This window comes from Tachyglossus aculeatus, chromosome 9, assembly GCF_015852505.1.
Source record: "Tachyglossus aculeatus isolate mTacAcu1 chromosome 9, mTacAcu1.pri, whole genome shotgun sequence".
Lineage (NCBI taxonomy): Eukaryota > Metazoa > Chordata > Mammalia > Monotremata > Tachyglossidae > Tachyglossus > Tachyglossus aculeatus.
The window spans coordinates 6,862,636-6,889,208 of NC_052074.1; the positions used below are offsets into that span (position 1 = coordinate 6,862,636).

Here is a 26,573-nt window from a genome sequence, read left to right on the forward strand (position 1 = left end):
GAATATTGTTTTTTAAGTACCATACTATTCAACTTTTGAAATGGCAGCTGGCCTGATAAATGGGAAATCTGCATTTCATCATAAAGAGCGAGCACAACAGAGCTCTTGGCTCCTCCGGAGAAAATCTTCCTAACCTTCCCTCTCTCTTGCCTCTCCTCCCTCCGTTCCATTGCTTGCTATTTTCCTGTAAATTCCTCAGCAAAAGTCAGGTCAGTCACGCCATCCCTCAGATTAGCGCCTAGGATTCAATCTGTTTATAGTCTATCGTATTTATTGAGCGCTTACTATAATGACGGTAGTTTTTAAGCGCTTATTATGTGCCAGGCACTGTACTAAGCGCTGGGGTAGATACAAATTTTTCAGGTCGAACACAGTCCCTGTCCCTTGTGGGGCTCACAGTCTCAATCCCCATTTTACAGAGGAGGTAACTGAGGCACAGAGAAGTGATGTGATGTGATGAGAAGCAGCGTGGCTCAGTGGAAAGACCTTGGGCTTTGGAGTCAGAGGTCATGGGTTCAAATCCCAGCTCCCCCACTTGTCAGCCGTGTGACTTTGGGCAAGTCACTTAACTTCTCTGTGCCTCAGTTACCTCATCTGTAGAATGGGGATTAAGACTGTGAGCCCCCCGTGGGACAACCTGATCACCTTGTCACCTCCCCAGTGCTTAGAACAGTGCTTTGCACATAGTAAGCGCTTAATAAATGCTATCATTATTATTATTATTTGCCCGAGATCACACTGCAGATCTTCTCAGCCACTGCAGAGCACTGTACTAAGCGCTTGGGCGAGTGCAGTGCCACAATAAACAGACATGTTCCATGCCCGTGACGAGCTTACACTCTAGAGGATTGATTTATTCACTCATTTGTGCCTTTTATTTATATCCTTTTCATACTCTTAACTGTTGCACTTTTACCATTCGCCAACCACCCATCTCCTCTTTCAGATTTTAAACTTCTTTGACTTTTTAATGTGTGTTCCCCAAGCACCAATATTGCACACTCAAGACCTGCCATAAGTGGGTTTTCTTTACACACTTTGGGTAGAATGCTGTTAGGAATTAGGCGATGTTCCTCTGACAACACACAACTACAGTACGTGCTCAATAGATATCATTGATTGGTCTGGTTAGAACTGGCTGCGATGTCAGAAGAAACAATTGGGTTGCGTGGTATATATTTATATATATACATATATATATATATATATATATATATATATATATAATGAATACAAACTGCAATGTGAGTTTTCCTTACCGTGGGATTTTGCAAGAAGAAATCATAGGATTACTGGGAGCATGGATAAACTGAAGGTGCTCAATACCGATGTTAGTATATTTACTACAGATTAAAAGACTAAAAATTTCCAAGGAAATTTATTTTCAGCGTGAGAAGTCAGGGGCATATATGAAAGAATATAAAGGGAACTGTTGGAAAACCCTTGCAATACCGGTGCTCAAATCTAGAGTTTTCCCACCTGGAGTCTATGATGTAAGAATAGATCAGGATCATTTTCCTAATGAGTGAGTGGTGCAGATTTGAAGATTTGATCTAGACTGTGAGCTCATTGTGGATCAGGAATGTGTGTCTGTTGTCATACTCTCCCAAATGCTTAGTACAGTGGTTGACACACAATAAGAGCTCGATACAATTCAGTGCACCCACTGGATGCCGTGCACTGTACTAGATGCTTGGAAAGTATAGAATAAAGTGACATGTTCCTTGCCCACGAGGAGCTTGCACTCTAATTGGGATTGCAAGGAAAAGCAGGTGGCCAAGTGTACTCAGAATGAATACAGATAAATTCCTTAATTGCTAGAGTTGACTGATGGGTTTCTATGGCTTAGGGTGCTGGAAAATTCATCAGAAAAGGCTTTTTGAAGGAGGTGGAATTTTAGGATGGAAGGAACATCATGAAGGAAGAGTCCATGGGTTTATTATTACGGTATTTGTAAAGTGCTTACTGCGTGTTAAGCACCTTTCTAACGGCTGGGGTAGATACAAGTTCAGACACAGTCCCTGTCCAGTATGGGGCTTACAGGCTAAGTAGGAGGGATTACAAGCATTGAATCCCCTGTTTACATATGAGGAAACTGAGGCACAGAGTGGTTAAGTGACTTGTCCAAAGTTACACAGCAGACAACTGACAGAGCTGGGATTAGAACCTATGCCTTCTGTCTTCCAGGGCTTTCCATTAAGCCACACTGTTCTTCAGTAGGTTTCTATTTTATTTACAAAAAAGAAAACCCAAAACCCCTAATCTTCTTTAGGTTGGGCATGACCTATTTACCTAGTAGATGGAATGAAATATCAGAAGAAGCAATGTCTCTATTTACACCTTAAAAATTTCCAGTCCTACTTTGGAGAGAAGCATGAAGGCCACAGGCCTGGGAGCCCGAAGTCATGAGTTCTCCCATTTGCCTGCTGGGTGACCTTGGGCAAGTCACTTATCTTCTCAGTTTCCTCATCTGTAAAATGGGATTCCATACTTGTTCTCTCTCATACTTAGAATATGATTCCCATGTGGGACATGATGATCTTGTATCTACCGTGATGCTTAATACAGTGCTTGGCACATAGTAAGGGGTTAACAAATACCACAGTTATTATTATTATTATTATTGTTCTCTGTTTCCTTTAATAATAATGGCATTTATTAAGTGCTTACTATGTGCAAAACACTGTTTTAGACTGTGAGCCCACTATCGGGTAGGGACTGTCTCTATGTGATGCCAATTTGTACTTCCTAAGCGCTTAGTACAGTGCTCTGCACATAGTAAGCGCTCAATAAATACGATTGATTGATTGATTGATTGTTCTAAGCGCTGGGGGGATACAAGGTGATCAGGTTGTCCCACGTGGGGCTCACAGTCTTCATCCCCATTTTACAGATGAGGGAATGAGGCACAGAGAAGTTAAGTGACTTGCCCAAAGTCACACAGCTGACAAGTGGCGGAGCCAGGATTTGAACCCATGACCTCAGACTCCAAAGCCCGTGCTCTTTTCCACCGAGCCACGCTGCTTCTTTAGACTGTGAGCCTAAAGTAGAACAGAGACTGTGCTCAATCTGATTCTCCCATTTTATCCCAGTGCATAGTATGGTGTTTGGCACGTAGTGAGCGCTTGATAATTACAAATATCATTATTATTAATAATATTATTATTTGCAATAGTAATAATCATGTGAATAATAATAAGCCTGAGGAGAAAGAGTCTTGGTGTGAGCCCCATAGGTATTTTTTGCACACTTTCACCCTGGAGAACGAGTCATCTCCATTGTTGCGCGAGTAAGGAACGGTAAACTTACGTGGCATATTTCCCCAAACGCCAAATGTAAGTTTATCTGCCAGGTGGTAAGCTGGGACATAGAACAGTTACTGTGCAGTTGAAACCACTCTTAGCTTTGAGTTGTGTGCTCTCAGCCCTGACACCACTTTATTTGGAGCAATTGGAACAGACAAAGCAGCTGCAGAAATAGGATGTTTGCAATGAACTTGCGAGAGAACTCAGACCCAGGTTCAAAGATAAATGAAGACCTCGGTGCCGGAGAATTTGAGGTTCCGTCGGAAAGTTTCCACCTCGAAATGAAGAAACAGAAGACAGAATTTCGCCTCAAGCCGTCAATTCAGAACACGCGTTCGGTACCTTGCACGGATACAGCTGATCTAAACCAAATGCTTTAAAACGCTTTCTGAGTTTACTGTTGCCTCCCTTGAGCGCCCTAGGCCTCCATGTCTAGTTTAAAAAAAATTCTTTGTGATCTAAGAAATGGGGAAATCCTGAATCCCGAAAGCCGGGGTGAGGAATTTTGCTCAGAAGGGGTGTGAGTTGAAACCATCTCAAACAAAACAGCACGAGGCAGCAAAGGAGGTAGAGTTACAAGAGGACGAAGGCCAATACAGAATGTCATATGGCAATATCATATGTCACACCGAATGTCACCGTGGCGATGTCATATGGCACGGATTAAAAATGGGCAATATTTGTTGTAATTGTTCTGGGTGCCGCTTCAATGTTTTAAGCATTACCAACTTTAGAGCAGGGCTTAGGCTGCTGTTTACCTGGCTTCAACTGGATGTTGCTGTTGCCATATTCACCGTCGATCGGGGGATTCATTGACCACTCACTGTGTGCAGAGCACTGCATTAAGCGCTTGGGAAAGCACAGGACAATAGAGTTGGTGACTGCGACTTTATAGGCTACCGGGGAGACAGACATTTGATAGATTACGGGTAGGGGAGGTGAATCCCGGCCCTGTCAGCCGTGTGACCTTGGGCGGGTCGCTTCACTTCTCCGTGAGTTACCTTGTCTGTAAAATGGGGATTGAGACTGTGAGCCCCACGTGGGACGGGGACTGCGTCCAACCCGATTTGATTGTATAATAATAATAATGACATTTATTAAGTGCTTACTTTCATTCATTCATTCAGTCATATTTATTGAGCGCTTACTGTGTGCAGAGCACTGTACTAAGTGCTTGGGAAGTGCAAGTTGGCAACATATTCATTCATTCAATCGTATTTATTGAGCACTTACTGTGTGCAGAGCACTGTACTAAGCACTTGGGAAGTACAAGTTGGCAACATATTCATTCATTCAATCGTATTTATCGAGTGCTTACTGTGTGCAGAGCACTGGACTAAGTGCTTGGGAAGTACAAGTTGGCAGCATATTCATTCATTCAATCGTATTTATTGAGCGCTTACTGTGTGCCAAGCACTGGACTAAGCGCTTGGGAAGTCCAAGTTGGCAACATATAGAGACGGTCGCTACCCAACAGCGGGCTCACAGTCTAGAAGGGGGAGACAGACAACAAAACAAAACATATTAACAAAATAAAATAAATAGAATAAATATGTACAAATAAAATAAATAAATAAATAGAGTAATAAATACGTACAAACATATATACATATATACAGGTGCTGTGGGGAGGGGGAAGCACTGTTCTAAGTGCTGGGGAGCTCACAGTCTTGATCCCCATTTTACAGACGAGGTGACTGAGGCACAGAGAAGTGAAGTGACCTGCCCAAAGTCACACTGCTAATTGGTGGAGCCAGGATTCGAACCCATGACCTCTGACTCCACAGCCTGTGCTCTTTCCACTGAGCCATGCTGCTTCTCCACCCGGCGCTTAGTACACTGTCTGGCGCATAGTAAGAGCTTAATGAATACCATAATTATTGCTATTATTATTGTTATGAGTAGATATGCATAGATATAAATAGATATGGTGGGGTTGAGCTCAGGAATAGATAATGGAATGTCCCATCAATCAATCGTATTTATTGAGCGCTTACTGTGTGCAGAGCACTGTACTAAGCGCTTGGGAAGTACAAGTTGGCAACATATAGAGATGGTCCCTACCCAACAGTGGGCTCACAGTCGAGAAAGTACTGAAAACGTGGGCAGAGGAATTGATTTTAAGGCTAGTGGCTTCTACGCCGGGGTGGTGGGGGGTCCCTTCTCCCTTTTATGTGGGATCAAAGTGCAGGTCTTAGTCTCTGGGTCTGCCCGAGGGAGCGAGGGTGCAGCACATTGTGAAGGGCATGCCCAGGTAGCTGACAGAACTGGGATTTGTGCCATGGTTGTGCTGCTCCTGATTCAAGCGCTTAGTACAGTGCTCTGCACACAGTAAGCACTCAATAAATACGACCGAATTATTCCCAAAGCCAACAGCAAAGGCTTCCTCAAGAATAGACACAGTGGCTTTGAAGATGCACATCAGGAAACTGAAGAAATGAGGATGCACATCACTTTTTCAACGTGGGACCGGCTCGTTCAGCTCGTCACGGGCGGGGAATGTGTCTACCGACTGTTGTGCCGTCCCAAGCGCTTAGTACGGTGGTGTGCGCTCAGTATATCTGATCCATCGATTGATTTTGTCCCGGGAAAGATCTCAGAGAAACATCTCCAGCGCCACGTGATGCCGCGGAGAGGCTGTGTGTGTCACGTCAAGTCGGATTTTGTCGTGTTCTGCAGGCAAACAGCGGGTGACTGCAGGCGGTGTTGATAAAGGGAATTTCATTCATTTGGGGCCCGGGTCTGCCTGGGGTAGACTAAACGCGAACAGCCGAACTCGTGGTGGCAAGGCCCGCTGTCCAAACACGATTAGCGATTTGGACTCCGTTCCACCATCCTGGCCTCGAAACCCAACCCCGAGGGTTGCCAGTTCACTAATGGGCTCCGAGCGGGCTGACAGGAGAGGTGGAGGGAAGGGGACGTGCCCCCCATCTCCAAGACCTTATGAGTCTGACAGCGAGGCCTCGGAGAAAGAGCCAGAGCCTGGGAGTTAGAGATCCTGACTTGCCCGCTGAGTGACTTGGGCGTGTACCTCAGTTTCCTCATTTGGAAAGTGGGGATTAAACAACTTTTCTCCCGCCCCCTCCCTAGCCGTATAAGCCCCTGGCGGGACAGGGACTGTGGCCGACCTGATTATCTTAAATCTACTCCTGTCTCTATCTTATATCTAGGGAAGCAGTGAACAGAGCACGGACCTGGGTTCTAATCCCGGCTCCACCACTTGTCCACCACTTGGGCGAGTCACTTAATTTCTCTGTGCCTCAGTTACATCATCTGGAAAATGGGGATTATGACTGTGAGCCCCAGGTGGGACAGGGACTGTGTCCAACCTGATTAGCTCGTATCTACCGCAGCCCTTAGAACAGTGCCTGACGCATAGTAAGTACATAACAAATGCCATTTAAAAAAAAAAAGCCAGATTGTGACTTGACAATTTTTTTTTAAATTTCCTTCCCTAAACTTAGTGACCATTGACATCTATTTCCTCTCCTACTTTTTCTCTGTTTCTCTCTCCTTTCCCTGAGGATGCAGAAAAGTGCCTGGCTACTGCCTTGGAGTTAGTCATGGTAGGCCAGAAGGCAGGGAGATTTGCGAACCTTTGTTTTTCCTTCTGAAAAAGTGCTTCCATTAAAGGCAGAATATCACCTTTGGCATTAAACCATTGGGCATTTCCATTCTGAGCGGGTACCCTAATGGAACCTAATTTTAATCCACTTTTATTTAAACAGAGATCAGACAGTTTGCTTCTTTGGTCAATTGGCAGTGTCACAAACCACCTCTGCTTCCATTATTCATGAACTATTTTTGCTGCTTTGGGCAGAGCGTCGTTCAAAATTTATAATGTCAATGGAAAGACCTCACGGTTACAAAAGAAAGCTCGCACAAAACATGGTTGATTTAAATTTTCAGACCTTGCGAATCTTCCGTAGTTTGAGGTTGCCTGCCGTTCTGATTCCCTAACGAGTTTGTGCAGTCACACGTGGATTTCTAATTTGGAGGCATTCAAAGACCATCCTTTTCATTCATTCATTCACTTTTTCATTCAGTCGTATTTACTGAGCGCTTACTGTGTGCAGAGCACTGTACTAAGCGCTTGGGAAGTAAAAGTTGGCAATATATAGAGGCAGTCCCTACCCAACAGCAGGCTCAGAGTCCAGAAGGGGAGACGGACAACAAAACATATTAACAAAATAAAATAAACAGAATAGTAAGTATGTACAAGTAAAATAAATAGAGAAATAAATCTGTACTAAATGCAATCTGTACTATGTGCAGAGCACTGTTGTGGGGAGGAGAGGAAAAAGGGGGCTCAGTCAGCGCTCAGTAAATAGTCATTCAATCGTGTTTATTGAGCGCTTACTGTGTGCAGAGCACTGTACTAAGCGCTTGGGAAGGACAAGTCGGCAACATATAGAGATGGTCCCTACCGGACAGCGGGCTCACAGTCTTAGTACATATTTACTTGCACATATTTATTCTACTTATTTTATTTTGTTAATATGTTTTGCTTTGTTCTCTGTCTCCCCCTTCTAGACTGTGAGCCCACTGTTGGGTAGGAACCGTCTCTATATGTTGCCTACTTGGACTTCCCAAGCGCTTAGTACAGTGCTCTGCTCACAGTAAGCGCTCAAGAAATACGATTGAATGAATGAATAGAAGGGAGAGACGGACAACAAAACAGAATAAATAGAATAGTAAGTATGTACAAGTAAAATAAATAAGTAGATCTGTACAAAATGCAATCTGTACTATTGTTGTGGGGGGGAGGAGAGGAAAAAGGGGGCTCAGTCAGCGCTCAATAAACATTCACTTGTTTTATTGCGTGCTTACTGTGTACAGAGCACTGTACTAAGCGCTTGGGAGACTACAGTCTCCAAGACTGAACTCATGATCGTGGGCTCCGAGAAATCCGGTGCGACTTACCGGCCAGAATTTGCCCCATGAGGGAATGCATGTGCCCTGCCTGTGAAGGACTCTGCACACAGTAAGCGCTCAATAAATATGATTGATGATGATGATGATGAAGGACAATTTGCTCTCTGCATTGGCGGAAACAACCAGTAATTCAGAAAAGGCCATGGCAGAGGTAGGAAGGAAGAGACTCCATAGCGTGAAGTTTTAGACGAACCTAATGGCAAAGATTTCTTGGGAGAAGCAGTGAGGCATCAAGGCAGTAGCCCCATGTTCCAGAAGCTCTGGATGATAACATGACCCTGTCTTAGAATAATGATAATAATAATAATAATAATAGTTAAGTGATTATTATGTGTCAAGCGCTGTTCTAAGCGCTGGGGCAGATACAAGGTAATCAGGTTGTCCCACATGGGGCTCACAGTCTTCATCCCCATTTTACAGATTCATTCATTCATTCAATCGTATTTATGGAGCGCTTACTGGGTGCAGAGCACTGTACTAAGCACTTGGGAAGTACAAGTTGGCAACAAATAGAGACGGTCCCTACCCAACAACGGGCTCACAGTCTAGAGGGAAATAATAATAGCATTTGTTAAGCGCTTACTATGTGCCAAGCACTGGGGGGGATACAAGGTAATCAGGTTGTCCCACGTGGGGCTCACAGTCTTAATCCCCATTTTGCAGATGAGGTAACTGAGGCCCAGAGAAGTGAAGTGACTTGCCCAAAGTCACACAGCTGACAAGTGGCAGAGCCGGGATTCGAGCCCATGACCTCTGACTCCCAAGCCCGGGCTCTTTCCAGTGAGCCACACTGTTTTTATCAGGTTGTCCCACATGGGGCTCACAGTCTTCATCCCCCTTTTACAGGTGATGTAACTGAGACCCAGAGAAGTGAAGTGACTTGTCCAAGGTCACACAGCAGACGTGTGGCAGAGCCAGGACTAACACCCAAGTCCTCTGATTCCCTGGCCCGTCCTCTAGAGAAGCAGCGTGGCTCAGTGGAAAGAGCCCGGGCTTTGGAGTCAGAGGTCATGGGTTCGAATCCCAGCTCCGCCACATGTCTGCTGTGTGACCTCGGGCAAGTCACTTAAACATCTCCGAGCCTCAGTTCCCTCATCTGTAAAACGGGGATTAAGACTGTGAGCCCCCCGTGGGACAACCTGATCACCTTGTATCCCCCCAGCGCTTAGAACAGTGCTTTGCACATAGTAAGCGCTTAATAAATGCCATCATTATTATGATTATTATTATTATTTCCCCTAGTCCGTGCCGCTTTCACGTGCTCCGTTGAGCTGGCAGGATCGTCTACGAAGAAGTTTCCGGTCTCTGCTCCCCGATTGTTGTTTTTTTCTGTCCCTCATGTTATTAACTGAGATCCTTCATCATTAACTCTGTCTTTGATTTTGCAGCTTCCCCATATGTAAGCGAGCCCGTCCGAGACAAAGATGCACTTCACGTAATTAAAGTGGTAAGGATTCGAGTTATCACTTCTAATAGATCTAAAGAAATATTTTTCTCCGTCCCTTATTTTTCTTCCTGCTTCGCCGTGGCGACTGTTCAGCTCAATAATTGCTGTAATCCATTGCTTTTTGGATCAACTTTTTTTATTTTTGAGGATAATATTTCTCCCTTGGCTATGATGCATCTGCAGGACTTTGGACTGTAGGGACAGTAAGCTCGTCTCTAGAGAAGCAGCATGGTGTTGTGGATAGTTCACGGGTCTGGGAATCAAAATGTCGTGGGTTCTAATCCCAGCTCTGCCGCTTGCCTGCCGTGTGACCTTGGGCAAGTCACTTCTCTGGGCCTCAGTTTCCTCATCTGTAAAATGGGGATTAAGACTGTGAGCCCCACGTGGGACAACCTGATTACCTTGCATCTACCCCAGCGCTTTGATCGGTGCATGGCACATAGCGAGTGCTTAACAAATACTAAACTCTGTAGGGGGATACAAGCAAATGGGGTGGGAGACGGTCCCTGTCCCACATGGGGTTTACAGTCTTAATCCCCATTTTACAGGTGTGTTAACTGAAGCTCAGTGAAGTGATTAGAGAAGCAGCGTGGCTCAGTGGAAAGAGCCCGGGCTTTGGAGTCAGAGGTCATGGGCTCAAAATCCCGGCTCCGCCAATTGTCAGCTCTGTGACTTTGGGCAAGTCACTTCCCTTCTCCGTGCCCCAGTTCTCTCATCTGTAAAATGGGGATTAAGACTGTGAGCCCCCCGTGGGACAACAGGATTGCCTTGTTACCTCCCCAGCGCTTAGAACAGTGTTTTACACATAGTAAGCGCTTAATAAATGCCATCATTATCATTCCAGAGCTTAGAACAGTGCCCTGCACATAGTAAGCGCTTCACAAACGCCATCATTATTATTATTATTTGCCCGAGGTGTGTTGGAGCCGGGATTAGAACCCATGACCACCTGAATCCCGAGCCTGTGCTCTGTCAATCGATCAATCGTATTTATTGAGCGCTTACTGTGTGCAGAGCACTGTACTAAGCGCTTGGGAAGTACAATTTGGCAACATATAGAGACAGTCTCTACCCAACAGTGGGCTCACAGTCTAAAAGGCTCTATACATTAGGCCATGCTACTCTTTGCCCTCGTTTGGCGTGAATGGGGTTTGGGGATCGTGACTTCTGGAATCCCCCCAGGAAGCAGATCTCTGAACCTCCAGAGAGCCAGTGGGCTGGGAAACGTTTGAGCCCGGGAGGCTAATTCTATAATAATGGATTTGGGGGCAACCCTTGATTTGTCGATGCCGCCAAGATCCCAGAAGCCTCACTGGATTTTCCAAGCCGTACCGCAGAATAGAACAAGCCTCGGTGCTCGTGTTACCGACTGCTTTCCTTTGCACGTTTGTGTGAGTCTGTTTGATGGCTGCGTTTTGTGCCCAGTGTATTACTAATTCAGTGCATTGCTGTGTATTACTAATGTATCGCTAATCGCCCCGGGGAAGTGGGAAAGATTCACGTCTGAAATGCTAAAACCTCTGTTTGGGGGATTGCATCCTTCCAAATCAAAGAAATGATTCTTTAATTTAGGCCCGGTGAACAAGAACCATCGTACTTACCGAGTTTCTCCACAGGAATATCAAGAGAATGGGCCGTTATTTTCCGAACTGAAATTTTACCAGAGAGCTGCGAAACAAAATTGTAGTAAGTAAACAAGTGAAATAAGCCAGGCCTACCCGATTTGCTGCTAAAGCATGTTGCTGTATGTTGCCAACTTGTACTTCCCAAGTGCTTAGTACAGTGCTCTGCACACAGTAAGCGCTCAATAAATATGATTGATTGATTGATTGATGTCTCTATGAGTTTCGTCTGGGCTTCAGAGCATTTTCTCCCTTCAGGAAGTTTGCCTCTCCTGAGAGAATAAAACTAAAACAATAATAATAATTGTGTTATCTGTTCAGCACTTACTAACCACCATAATAATAATAATAATGGCATTTATTAAGCACTTACTATGTGCAAAGCACTGTTCTAAGCGCTGGGGAGGTTACAAGGTGATCAGGTTGTCCCATGTGGGGCTCACAGTCTTAATCCCCATTTTCCAGATGAGGTAACTGAGGCCCAGAGAAGTTAAGTGACTTGCCCAAAGTCACACAGCTGACAAGTGGCAGAGCCGGGATTTGAAACAACAAAGCCCATGCTCTTTCCACTGAGCCACGGTAAATGTATCAATTGTATCATACTAAAAGTATCAAACACCATCCTAAATGCTAGGGTAGATGAAAGATCGGACACAGTCCCTTTCCCTCGTGGGGCTCACGGTCCAAGTGGGAGGGAGAATGGGTTTTGAATCCCCGTCTTACAGATGAGGAAACTGAGGCCCAGAGAAGTTAAGTGACTTGCCCAAAGTCACATAGCAAGCAAGTGGCAGAGCCCGGGATTCGAACCCAGGTCCCCTGGTTCCAAGGCCCATGCTCTTGCAATTGGGCCATTGCGAGCCAGGCGATCTGGGATCACTCCTGGTTGGGGCTGGTCTGCGTCAGTGAGTTTTCCCCTCACGTACAGATGTTCTAGGGACCATATGGAGTGTTATCATCCCACTGGTCTAGTTGCTCACTGCAAGGAGGTGGACACACCTGGACATGACCTGATTAATTAATTAATAATGGCATTTATTAAGCGCTTACTATGGGCAAAGCACGATTCATCATCATCATCATCAATCGTATTTATTGAGCGCTTGCTGTGTGCAGAGCACTGTACTAAGCGCTTGGGAAGTACAAGTTGGCAACATATAGAGACAGTCCCTACCCAACAGTGGGCTCACAGTCTAGAAGGGGGAGATGGAGAACAAAACCAAACATACTAACAAAATAAAATAAATGGAATAGATATGTATAATTCTGTTGTACTCTTCCAAGTGCTTAGCATAGTGTTGGCACAAAGTGGGTGCTCAAAAAATGCAACTGATCGACTAATACCCACACTCCCCTCATGAGGTCATCTCACTAGTCACCGACATCACTTGTCAGTCAATCGTTTTTATTGAACGTTTACTGCGTGCAGAGCACTGTACTCAGCACTTGGGAGAGTACAGTTGTAACAGACACAATCATCACAATCGCTTATAAATCAACGGTATTTACTGAATGCTGGCTGTGTGCAGAGCACTGTACTAAGCACTTAGTTTATTCCTCTTGACTGAATTACTAATCTACATTTACTTTTGCTGTTACCAGTTTTCTGGGTCTTCCCTTTCCTATTATACATCTGCATCTGTCAATCTCCTCCACTAGACAGGAAATTCCTTGAGGGAAGGACCACGTCTTCTATTCCTATCGCATACTAGTACAACTAGTACAGTACACCGAGCAACTAGCACAGTGCACTTCAGGTGCTCATTACCAGTGACGATGGTAATGATGGTGATAGTATCCATATTCCAAGCGCTGGGGAAGTTACAAGGTGATCAAGTTGTCCCATGGGGGTGCTCACAGTCTTAATCCCTCATTTTACAGATGAGGTAACTGAGGCTCAGAGAAGCGAAGTGACTCGCCCAAAGTCACACAGCTGACAAGTGGCGGAGCCGGGATTTGAACCCATGACCTCTGACTCCAAAGCCCGGGCTCTTTCCACCAAGCCACGCTGCTTCTCCGATGATAATGATGGCATTTATTAAGCACTTACTATGTGCAAAGCACTGTTCCAAGCACTGGGGAGGTTACAAGGTGATCAGGTTGTCCCACGGGGGGCTCACAGTCTTAATGCCCATTTTACAGATGAGGTCACTGAGGTGCAGAGAAGTGAAGTGACTTGCCCAAAGTCACACAGCTGACAGCTGGCGGAGCCGGGATTTGAACCCAGGACCTCTGACCCCAAAGCCCGGGCTCTTTCCACTGAGCCAGTCATACCAGTGCTGCGGTTCTTCGGACCTGAAAGCCAACAAGCCAGACAGTGACCCAATCTCAGTCGTTGCAGTCTAAGCTTCTGCCGGTGGCACCAGTTTTCAAGGTGCTTCCCAAGGGGCCAGAGGCCAGGCTGCCTTGTTTTGATTTAATTTTATATATATCTTTTTTATAAGTGCTTACTATGTACCCGGCCCTATGCTAAGAGCTGGGGTGGTACAAGCTAATCGGATAGTCAGCGCTCAATAAATACGATCGAACGAATCGGCTGAAGGTAGGACAGAGTCCGTGTCCCACATGGCGCTCACAGTCTTAATCCCCATTTTCCAGATGAGGTAACTGAGGCACAGGGAAGTCAAGTGACTTGCCCAAAGTCACACAGCTGATAAGTGGAGGAGCCGGGATTAGAACCCACGACCTCTGACTTCCAAGCCCGGGCTCTTTCTACTAAGCCACGCTGCTCCTCATAAAAATATTTGTTGAGCGCTTACTATGTGTGAGGCCCTGTACTAAGCGCTGGGGTAGATACAAACATGTTGGGTGGACACAGTCCCTGTCCCACGTGGGGCTCAGTCTCAATCCCCATTTTACAGATGAGGTAACTGAGGCACAGAAGAGTAAAGTGACTTTCCCAAGGTCACATAGCAGATAAGTGGCAGAGGTAGGATTAGAACCCATGACCTTCTGACTCCCAAGCCCGTACTCTATTGGTTTAAATAAAATGTACACACTAAACTACTTAATTATAAAATATACAGTATCATTAGCCATGCATAATTCAATTACCATAGGTTTTTTATTTTAAGGAAAATCAAATTGCTTTATGTTAATTCACTTCTCACCAAACATCTATAAAACAGTACACTGCGAATGGGGGATAAAAGCTGCTCAAACGCTTTCCTGAAATGACTTTGACCTTTTCTCCTCTTCTTCCTTTTCTTCGAAGTCAAAAGATGGATGGCACTCAAGCAGCTCGATTTCTTAGGAATTCCGCTCTTCTGGGGATCTGGGTTGGCTGCATACAATGGAAAAAGGTAAAATGGAATCACCATTAAATCTGCCTTTTTCCTTATTAATCTGCCTCTTCCCCTCCACCCCGGCTCCCCAGCTCTGCCTTTTGTTCTTTTTTACTTTTCCCTTCATCTTTGCAATAAATAAGAAAAGACCCTCCCACCCTAGTTAAGTCAAACTGAGTACCTTACTCAACCAAGTCTTTTCTGGATAATAATAATAACGATGATGGTATTTGTTAAACGCTTACTACGTGCCAAGCACTGTTCTAAGCGCTGAGGAAGAAGGGCCTGAGGCAGTTCAGTGCTTTGAACAGTGCTTGGCACGTAGTAAGCGCTTAACAAATGCCGTCATTATTATTTGAGCTCTCAGAGATAATAATAACGATGGTATTTGTTAAGCGCTTACTATGTGCCAAGCACTGTTCTAAGAGCTGGGGAGGTTACAAGGTGATCAGGTTGTGGGGGCTTACAATTTCAATCCCCATTTTCCAGATGAGGTAACTGAAGCCCAGAGAAGTGAAGTGACTTGCCCAAAGTCACACAGCTGACAGTTGGCAGAGGCGGGATTTGAACCCGTGACCTCCGACTCCAAAGCCCAGGCTCTTGCCACTGAGTCACGCTGCTTCTCCCGTTCTGCGACCGTGGTGGCTGCCGACCCTTGGTCACTCAGGGCACGTGGCTGGGCACTGGGGGACCGGCTGAGAGAGTGTGGATGACTCGGTGCAAACCATCACCACTGCTGCAAAAACCACTCCACTGCATGTTCATTCATTCATTCGGTGGTATTTATTGAGCGCTTACTGTGTGCAGAGCACTGTACTAAGCGCTTGGGAAGGGCAAGTTGGCAGTTCAACCCCCTTTTCCCCTCTTCTCCACGGGTGTCCAAGCGGCGCTTTCCCGAATGGCAAGGGATCATTCATTCATTCAGTCAGATTTATTGAGCGCCTACTGTGCGCAGAGCACTGAACTAAGTGCTTGGGAGAGTACAGTATAACAATAAACGGACACGATCCCTGCCGTGTCCGGCTGTATTATATCGACAGAGGACACAATCCATCAATTGTATTTATTGAGCGCTTACTGTGTGCAGAGCACTGTACTCATCATCATCAATCGTATTTATTGAGCGCTAACTGTGTGCAGAGCACTGTACTAAGCGCTTGGGAAGTACATGGTGGCAGCATATAGAGACAGTCCCTACCCAACAGTGGGCTCACAGTCTAAAAGGGGGAGACAGAGAACAAAACCAAACATACTAACAAAATAAAATAAATAGAATAGATATGTACAAGTAAAATAAATAAATAAATAGAGTAATAAATATGTACAAGTATATATATATATGTATATACAGGTGCTGTGGGGAAGATATGTACAAGTAAAATAAATAAATAAATAGAGTAATAAATATGTACAAGTATATATATATATGTATATACAGGTGCTGTGGGGAAGGGAAGGAGGTAAGATGGGGGGATGGAGAGGGGGACGAGGGGGAGAGGAAGGAAGGGGCTGTACTAAGCACTGTACTATTCTCTCCCAAAGACATTCACACTCTCAGATGCGGTCTCATCTGTGTGAGCCCAATGTTGGGTAGGGACTGTCTCTATATGTTGCCAATTTGTACTTCCCAAGCGCTTAGTACAGCGCTCTGCACATAGTAAGCGCTCAATAAATATGATTGATTGATTGATTGATTGATCTGTGACGGCGGCGTCATCTCCAAACTGGGGTTGGGGGGCCGCCGCCGTTGATCCCAGACCCCCCTGTTTGCACTCAGCCTGTGTCCAACAGATTTCCTGCCCCTGAAAGCTCTCCCTCCATGATGTGTTTTTCACAGTTACAGATTCATGGTCATGGAAAGACTAGGAATGGATCTGCAGAAGATCGTAGACCGGGAGGGCCGCTTTGGAAAAGAGACTGTCCTTCAGCTGGGCATCCGGATGGTAAGGAGCCAGTGGCTGCTCTTAATAGGTCACAGGCTGGGGATTTGCTCCAAAAATGCATTTATTGCCCCACCCTCAATCGGAACCTTCATCCTGAAAATGTTAGTCCTTTGGAGGGGGAATCATCCTGCTGTAATTGATCACAGTGGACTCTGTTTGGGGCAGAACGTCCTCGGTTTGGCACAAAAACCTCAATTAAGCATAGGGTCTGCTGTGCCGATTTTCCTTTCCCGTAGCTCCATTTCGTAGATAGACAAGTCTTTGGGGCCGTGAACTCATCCTCTCCTTTGTCAGAGCTATATATAAAACAATGCGAACCACCTAACTCTAGAAGAATAATAATAATAATAATAATGATGGCATTTGTTAAGCACTTACTATGTGCAAAGCACTGTTCTAAGCGCTGGGGGGGATATAGTGTGATCAAGTTGTCCCACGTGGGGCTCACAGTCTTCATCCCCATTTTTACAGATGAGGTAACTGAGGCTCAGAGAAGTTAAGTGACTTGCCCAAGGTCACACAGCAGACTTGTGGTGGAATCGGGATTCGAACCCATGACCTCTGACTCCAAAGCCCGCGCTCTTTCCACTGAGCCAGGCTGCTCCTAGAATGCATGTGTGACTATATAGCCGTGTACAGATGACATGGGATGGTATGGTTGCTATAAAGTTTTTACTGTCACAAGTTGGGGATGCTATCAATAGTCAACTGTGGCAGTGAGTTGTACAGATTTTGCCAAACCAGATGCAATGAAATCTTAATAGCACCCTGCACGCGTTTTGGTTTTGCTCCATATTTTGTCTTATCTTTGTGTGCTCTTTGTTCGCCTCATTGTTCCCCCGTTAAAAAGACTTTTTATTAATCTATCAATCAGTTGTTTTTAAGGAGCACTTACTGTATGCATAGCACTGTACTAAGTGCTTGGGAGAGTACAATGTAACATATAACAGAGTTGGTAGACACATTTCGTGCCCACGTTGAGCTTACAGGCTAGACGGGGAGACAGACATTAATATAAATAAATAAAGTACGGATATATACATAAGTGGTGTGGGGCTGACTGGGGGATGGTGAAGAAAGATAGTAAATCAGGGTGATACAGAAGGGAGTGGGAGAAGAGGGAATGAGGGCTTAGTCAGGAAAGGCCTCTTGGAGGAGATGGGCCTTCAAAAAGGCATTGAGTTTGATGAGAGTGATCATCCGTCGGATATGAAGAATATTTTGGATAGTAAGGAGAAGTCAGAATGGTTCTGGGCAGTGTGACCTCCCAGAGGGATTCCTCCCTCAGAGTTATCTGTCCATTCTACCTTATGATTATAATGGAAACTAATGATTACGTATGGAAATCCACTTTCCAAGGATGGTAGAATTCATCCCTGTAGCAATCCTAAAGAAATGGCAGCATAAACATGGCTTGTCTTCATTTTTTCCCTAGTTGGATGCACTGGAATATATACATGAAAATGAATATGTTCATGGTGATATCAAGGCAGCGAATCTACTTCTGGGCTACAGAAATCCCCAGCAGGTAAATATGTTTTTAAGTTCATGGTATTAATAAGGTTTATCTTTAAAGTGCTGTAAACTCGAGCCCTAATGAAAGAACCCAGTTCTACACCTGAAGAATCTGCCCAGTAGGGATAATTATAAGACTAACACCGTGTTTCCACAGGATGTTACCATAGCTGAGGGGTAGGAAACATGGGCGGGGGGTTTAGCGTGGAGAGGTTAAAAAAAAAAAACAAAACTAACTCTGTCTGGGTCCTAAATTTCAGTCTGTAAATCTATGAGAGATGAGAGCAGGGACCCTGACTGCTAATTCTATGATTCCATCCCCAGTTCCTTTACACAGTGCTCTGCACATAGTAGATGCCCAGTGAACACTACTGGTTGATTGATTCTGGTGAAGCAGCTGAGGGTGGAGGAGAGTGATTCATGATGGGTCATCATCATCAATCGTATTTATTGAGCGCTTACTGTGTGCAGAGCACTGTATTAAGCACTTGGGAAGTACAAGTTGGCAACGTATAGAGACAGTCCCTGCCCAACAGTGGGCTCACAGCACCTGATGGGGATGTAGTTATGCCCATATGTGTAATTTATTTATATTAATATCTGCCCCCCCCCCCCCCCACCTGCCAACTGTAATCTCACTGTTGGCAGGAAACGTGTCTGTTTATTGTTATATTGTACTCTCCAAAATGACAGAGAAGCATGGTCTAGTGGATAATAATAATAATAGTGGCATTTACTAAGCGCTTACTATGTGCAAAGCACTGTTCTAAGCGCTGGGGAGGTTACAAGGTGATCAGGTTGTCCCACGGGGGGCTCACAGTCTTAGTCCCCATTTTACAGATGAGGTAACTGAGGCCCAGAGAAGTGAAGCGACTTGCCCAAAGTCACACAGCTGACAATTGGCGGAGCCGGGATTTGAACCTATGACCTCTGACTGCAAAACCCGGGCTCTTTCCACTGACCTAGGCATGGGCCCGGGAGTCAGGAAGACCTGGATTCTAATCCCGGTTCCACCACTGATCTGCTGTGTGACCTTGAACAAGTCACTTAACTTCTCTGTGCCTCAGTTTTCTCATCAGGAAAATGGGGGTTGCATATCTGGTCTCCCTCCCACTTAGACAGTGAGCCCCATGTGGGACGGGGAATGCGTCCTATCCAATTATCCAAAATCTACCCCGGTGTTTAGCACAGTTCTTGTTACACAGTAAACTGTTATCAAATATTATCATCATCATCATTAGAAGAGATGATGCTAATGAAGATTTGTTTTTAAGCGGCATTAATTTCAGGTAATCATTTAAAAATAGATAGGTTAAGTCACACCTCAGGTAACATCCGTGTTGCAGCTTTACTAATATAATGCCTGAATATGCGCTTTTGGGGGGAAAAAAGAAAATATCAAAGCCAACAGCCCAATAATTACCCTAATTTAGAAGCCAAGGTCTCAGTTTCAAAAATTAATCTTTTGTAAAGTTTATTTCCTTGTGCTAAGCTTCAGAGATTTAGGCTATTACAGCACAACAGAAACCTGTTAAATGCATAACCTTGATCCCAAGAAGGCATATTCCGTAAATGGATTTATTTCTCCCACTCTCTGCCTCCCCTTCTTACCAAAGGGTGTGCTCTGTGTTTTTGCATTTTTCATGTGAATTGTATCCTTTCACTTTTAAGGTTTATTTTTGCACTATAAATCCAGCATTCATGTCTTTAGGATTCTGGGCAAAGCATCCGTGTATAGTAATGGTGTCATAATAGATGGAAGTCATCATCATCATCAATCGTATTTATTGAGCGCTTACTGTGTGCAGAGCACTGTACTAAGCGCTTGGGAAGTACAAATTGGCAACATAGAGAGACAGTCCCTACCCAACAGTGGGCTCACAGTCTAAAAGACTGTGAGTAAAGAAGTTGATAATGTCCTTAAATCCTTGCCAAAAATGGTGTAATAAATTACAGAGGTGTCTCTAAGTTTCCACTGGGTTCCTTTGACAGAGTGAAAGGGGGAAATAACCTTTGGACCGTAAGCTCATAGGCAGGGAGCGTTTCTGCTGACTCTGTTGCATTGCAGTTTGCAAAGTGTAGGGTCTTCTGCCGTCATCATTAGCAGATTCAAAATGCGTTGGTACAGGAGCTCTTAAAAATGCAGAAGTGAACACAGACGGTGATAGCGAACTGTCCCCAACTGCCGTGTGTGGGAACCAGCAGGTGTTTGTGGCTTCCAAAAGCAGGGCGGCTGCATCTCTTTCCACATTTCTGTCTGCTCTCCAGTGGCTTTTATTAATAAATTTGCCATTAGTTTATTGCACTAGCCAAGACTGTAAGCTCATTACGGGCGGGGAACACGTCTGCTAATTCCGACATCTTCCTCTGTAGCGTTCTCTCCCAAGCGCATAGTACAGTCAACCGGTCATATTTATCGAGCATTTACTGGGTACACAACATTGTACTAAGCACTTGGGAGAGTACAATATAACAATATAATAGACACATTCCCTGTCCACAACGGTCCAGAGGCGGAAACGGACATTAAATGAATAAATAAGATTACCGATGTGGAAATAAACTACAGATATAGTTAGTGCTCAGTAAGTACGATTGATTGTTTCCCACAGTGAAGGGCTAGAAAGATAACTATGAACGACGACGGTAACGTAATTATTGTAAAACGAACAATGTTAGCTTTTTAATGCTTAGTACTGGAGTTGCTGAGTAGATCTTCCTAAAGTTTTTAAAACGTACTGTAAATTGCCTACTTTAAAAGAAATTCATAAATTGTGAATCTCTCTAACCCAATTCCCATCAGTCTCCGATAATCAGGACGATGGCTTAATTGGCACATTTCTGTTTCCAACGGGGTGTGCTAATTAAGAGGATTTTACTGTACAAAAAAATCCAAATTAGGATCAGTGATTAGCTGCTGAACCAGAAGAGACATAGACTTATTGGCAATTGATCCATAACAGTTGAATAATGAAATTTTAAGACTGAAAGGAGCCAAGACAGACTGTACATTCTAAGATGGGGTTCCTCCGGGGAGAGGATTTGATTAAGGAAATGAGATCTCTTCCGTCTTGTAGACTAGATGATTTTCCACTTAATTTTGGGGAGTAGTAGCGGGAGTGAAGTGGTAGCAGAAGTAGTAATCAGAGTAAGGAAGTCTTAGAAGTAGTAGCGTTTATCAGGTACTCCCTTCATGTAGAGCACTGTACTAGGCACTTGGGAAGGGTCTAGTCCTTCTAGACTGTGAGCCCACTGTTTGGTAGGGACCATCTCTTTATGTTGCCAACTTGTACTTCCCAAGCGCTTAGTACAGTGCTCTGCACACAGTAAGCGCTCAATAAATACGATTGAATGAATGAATGAAAGGGCGGAATAAGAAAGCGTTACATTCCCTTCCCAGTGCATAGAACAGTGCTTGGCACATAGTAAGCGCTTAACAAATACCATCATTATTATAAGGTCATCATTGAGAAGCAGCGTGGATCAGTGGAGTGAGCCTGGGCTTTGGAGTCAGAGGTCATGGGTTCAAATCCCAGCTCCGCCACTTGTCAGCTGTGTGACTTTGGGCAAGTCACTTCACTTCTCTGTGCCTCAGTTCCCTCATCTGTAAAATGGAGGTGAAGAAGACTGTGAGCCCCCCGTGGGACAACCTGATTGCCTTGTATCTCCCCCAGCGCTTAGAACAGTGCTTGGCACATAGTAAGCGCTTAATAAATGCCATCATTATTATTATTATTATTATTATTGTTATAAGGCATTTGTATTCTAAAAGGGGAGACACACACGAGCGTGTGTGCAACTTAAGTAATCAAGAATGAACAGGTAATGTCTGCATATACAGCAGACATAGATACAGGAGTGTTTTGGAGGGTATAAATCACTTCATATAAGTGCCGAAGTTGGCTGGAGGGTATGGTATTGAAAACAGCGTGGCCTAGTAGAAAGAGCCTGGGTGACATAGGACCTGGGTTCTAATCTTGGCTCCACCACTTGACTGCTGTGTGACCTCTGGCAAGTCACTTAATATCTCTGGGCCTCAGTTTGCTCAACTATAAATGAGATTTCCGTACCCTTTCTCCCTCCTACTGAATCTTTGAGCCCCATGTGTTATAGGAACTCTGTCCAGTGTGATTATCTTGAATATACCGTAGTGTTTATTGTCATTAATGGTAATTATTGAGTGCTTACTGTGTGCAGAGCGCTGTACTAAGCACTTGGAAGAGTACAATACAACAGAGTTGGCAGACGCGTTCCTGGCCCACAAATGCTTGGCATATAAATGCACTTAATGAATGCCACACATTATTGTTATTATTATTTTATGCCTTACGGTGTTGGGAAGTTAATCAGGGAAGGCTTGTTGGAGGAAGTGGGAGTTTTGGAAGGTTTTGAATTTGGGGAAAGCTGTGGTCTTAGTGATGTGGGGATGGAGGTGGGCGAGTCCAGAGTGAAGAACAGAGAAGAGGTTGACTGGAATGCAAACAGAGAGTTGGGGAGTAGCAGAATTGGGAAGCTAGATAAGTTGCGCCAGTTGGTGGAGAGCCTAGAAACCCATTGCGAGGGCTTTTTTTGTTGGATGCTAAGAGATTCAGGGATACAGTGGAGGAGAGACGAGATGAGGGCCAAGGGATGTTTTAGAAAGGTGATTTGTGTGAAGTGGTAGAAATTGGAATTGTGGAGAGGCTGGTGGGTGGAAGACCAGCATGAAAGCCACTTTAATCATCCAGCCGAGACAAGACCGGAGCTTTCGGCAGGGTGGAGAGGAAGGGACAGATCCAGGAGATGTCATGCGGCGAAAAATAGTCCAGATTTGGCAGTGGACCGGACGTGACAGTTGAACGATAACCAAGAGTCAAGGATGACACCAATGTTATGGGCTCCTGGGATGGAGAGGTTGGTGGCTTTGTTGACTGAGGTGGGAAAATCAGGGGGCGGGGGAGTGGGTTTTGGGGGAAAGATTAATTCTGTTTTGGACCTGTTGGTGCCAGCAAGAATCCAAGCGATGTCCCAGTGGCAAAAGGAGATACAGGACTGCAGGTCAGAAAAGATAAAATGAGATTCATTCAATCGTATTTATTGAGCGCTTACTGTATGCAGAGCACTGTACTAAGCGCTTTTGATTTGGGAGTCAGCTGTGTAGAGGTGATAGCTGCTGCCGTGGGAGCGAATGAGCTCCCGAGATAGTGGGTAGAACTGTGTAAAGGGAGGAGACTAGAGGATGCAGAACGGAGCCTTGCAGGACAGCTCCAAGGAGAAGCAGTGTGGCCTAATGAAAAAAGCATGGATTTGCTTGTCAGAGGACCTGGGTTTTAATCTCGGCTCTGCCAATGACCCTGGGCATGTCGCTTAACTTGTCTCTGCCTCAGTTCCCTCATCTGCAGAAAGGAGAGTCAATACCTGTTCTTCCTCCTACTTAGACTGCGAGCCCCATGTGGACTTGATGATCTTGTATCTACCCCAGTGCCTGGAACAGTTTATGGCACATAGTAAGCACTTAACAAATGCTACTGTTACTATTATTATTCCTATTAATAACTCCGGAACAGCAGATTTCAGTTTCATTTAGCCTGAAACTTAATGTCACCAAGTGCGAAAGAGCGAAAGAAGAAGTTAAGGGGGACTGAAGAATCCAGGGAAGTACACTTGGGCTTCTCCCTCTTCGAAACTTTACGCATCTGGATAGTGGGAGCTCCAGTCCCGTTTTTGACCCTGTTTGAGATTATTCATTCTCCCCCTCTTTGAATCTCACTCGTGGTTTACGGAGAGACGGATGGAGAGAGATGGGGATTCCATGAGTGGAACAAACAAATAAAAGACATGTTGCCATTTATGATGTGATAGTACTACTACTAATAATAATTGTGGTAATTCGTTAAGTGCTATGTGCCAAGCATTGTTCTAAGTGCTGCGGTAGATACAAGGTAATCAGGTTGGACACAGTCCCTGTCCCACATGGGACTCACAGTCTTAATCCCCATTTTCCTGTATATATATATATATATATATATATATATATATATATATATATATATACATGTATATATATACATGTACATATATATGTACATATATATATATATTTCCCCACCTGTATATATGTATATCACCTGTGTATATATGTATATATGTTTGTACATATTTATTACTCTATTTATTTATTTATTTATTTTACTTGTACATATCTATTCTATAAATACGATTGATGACGATGATGATGATGATGATTTTCAGATGAGGGAACTGAAGCTCAGGGAAATTAAGTGACTTACCCAGGGTCACACAGCAGAGCCAGGTTTAGAACGCACACTAAGACTAAGCCCCCCGTTTTTCCTCTGCTCCTCTCCCCCTTCCCATCACCCCAACTCACTCCCATTGCAGCGTGGCTCAGTGGAAAGAGCCCGGGCTTTGGAGTCAAAGGTCATGGGTTCAAATCTCGGCTCCACTACTTGTCAGCTGTGTGACTTTGGGCAAGTTACTTAACTTCTCTGGGCCTCAGTTCCCTCATCTGTAAAATGGGGATGAAGACTGTGAGCCCCCCGTGGGACAACCTCATCACCTTGTAACCTCTCCAGCGCTTAGAACAGTGCTTTGCACATAGTAAGCACTTAATAAATGCTGTCATTTGGAGAAGCAGCATGGATCAGTGGAAAATAGCCTGGGCTTTGGAGTCAGAGGTCATGGTTTCAAATCCCGGCTCCGCCACTTGTCAGCTGTGTGACTTTGGGCAAGTTACTTAACTTCTCTGGGCCTCAGTTCTCTCATCTGTAAAATGGAGATGAAGACTGTGAGCCCCCCGTGGGACAACCTCATCACCTTGTAACCTCCCCAGCGCTTAGAACAGTGCTTTGCACATAGTAAGCGCTTAATAAATGCTATTATTATTATTATTATTATTATTATTATTATTATTACTCTACCCCTGTCCCCTCCCCACAGCGTGGCTCAGTGGAAAGAGCCTGGGCTTGGGAGTCAGAGGTCATGGGTTCTAATCCCAGCTCTGTCACATGTCTGCTGTGTGACCTTGGGCAAGACACTAAACTTCTCTGAGCCTCAGTTACCTCATCTGTAAAATGCAGAGTAAGACTGTGAGCCTCATGTGGGACAACCTGATCACCTTGTATCCCCCCTCAGCACTTAGAACAGTGCTTTGCACATAGTAAGCACTTAACAAATGCCATCATCATCATCATCATCATCATCATCATCATCATGTACTAGACTGTGAGCCCACTGTTGGGTAGGGACCGTCTCTATATGTTGCCAACTTGTACTTCCCAAGTGCTTAGTACAGTGCTCTGCACACAGCAAGTGCTCAATAAATACGATTGATTGATGTACATATTTATAATTATAACACTTTATTTTTACTAATGATGTGCATATATCTGTACTCCTTTTTATTTATAATAATGCTACTGATGCCTGTGTACTTGTTTTGATGTCTGACCCCCGCTTCTATACTGTGATCCCATGGTGGGCTGGGACTGTCTCTATTTGTTGCTGAGTTGTACTTTCCAAGCTCTCAGTACAGTGTCCTGCACACAGTAAGCGCTCAATAAATGCCACTGAATGAACGAACCCACAACCTCTGATTCCCAGGCCCGTGCTCTTTCCACTTGGCCATGATGTCTGGTTGCCCACCTGGGGAACAGAGGGCTTTGGAACAAAATTACAAGGTTGTAGTCGAACCCGATTGGGAAAGGTGCCACGATCCGAGAGCGTGGGGTGACAGCCCCGGGCGGTAAGTATTTTATCTCGAGGCACCATTTGTTTTTATCAAGTGGCGCTCTCGCTGTCCTATCGGCTTCTGAAGACTTAATTATAAAGGTTATACTCTCAAAGGACAAAAGCATCACTCATTTGCCTGTGCATGTCTTCCAGGTTTATCTTGCAGATTATGGACTCTCCTACAGATATTGTCCCAGTGGGAACCACAAACAGTATCGGGAAAATCCGAGAAAGGGCCATAACGGGACCATAGAATTTACTAGCTTAGATGCCCACAAGGGAGTAGGTAGGTGTCTCTCTTTTTTTTTTTTTCACCTTTGTGTTTCAGGGGAGCAATTGGAGAATGGGCAGGACTGGGCTGGTGTGGGCGTTGGGAGGAGAGGTGACCACTGAGGTAAATTGTAATAATAATAATGATGGCATTTGTTAATCGCTTACTATGTGCAGAGCACTGTTCTAAGCGCTGGGGGGGATACAAGGCGATCAAGTTGCCCCATGTGGGGCTCACAATCTTAATGTGCATTTTACAGATGAGGTAACTGAGGCTCAGAGAAGTTAAGCGACTTGCCCAAGGTCACACAGTAGTCATGTGGTGGAGTCGGAATTCGAACCTATCAATCAATCAATCGTATTTATTGAGTGCTTACTGTGTGCAGAGCACTGTACTAAGCGCTTGGGAAGTACAAGTTGGCAACATCTAACCCATGACCTCTGACTCCAAAGCCCGTGCTCTTTCCACTGAGTCACGCTGCTTCTCTACGCCGCAGGTAAAGTGGCGTAGCCTAGCGGGAAGGATG

General features: G+C 44.7%; 1 protein-coding gene across 1 annotated transcript in view; it reads left to right on the forward strand.

Moving 5' to 3' along the window:
• Positions 1-26,573, forward strand: part of VRK2 (VRK serine/threonine kinase 2) — a 77,882-nt gene that overhangs the window by 16,404 nt on the left and 34,905 nt on the right. Inside the window, exons 3-8 of the mRNA XM_038751835.1 lie at positions 9,629-9,687; positions 11,304-11,373; positions 14,521-14,608; positions 16,428-16,533; positions 17,969-18,061; positions 25,930-26,062. Of these exons, the coding sequence (XP_038607763.1) occupies positions 9,629-9,687; positions 11,304-11,373; positions 14,521-14,608; positions 16,428-16,533; positions 17,969-18,061; positions 25,930-26,062 (549 nt within the window). The remainder of the gene's footprint in view (positions 1-9,628; positions 9,688-11,303; positions 11,374-14,520; positions 14,609-16,427; positions 16,534-17,968; positions 18,062-25,929; positions 26,063-26,573) is intronic.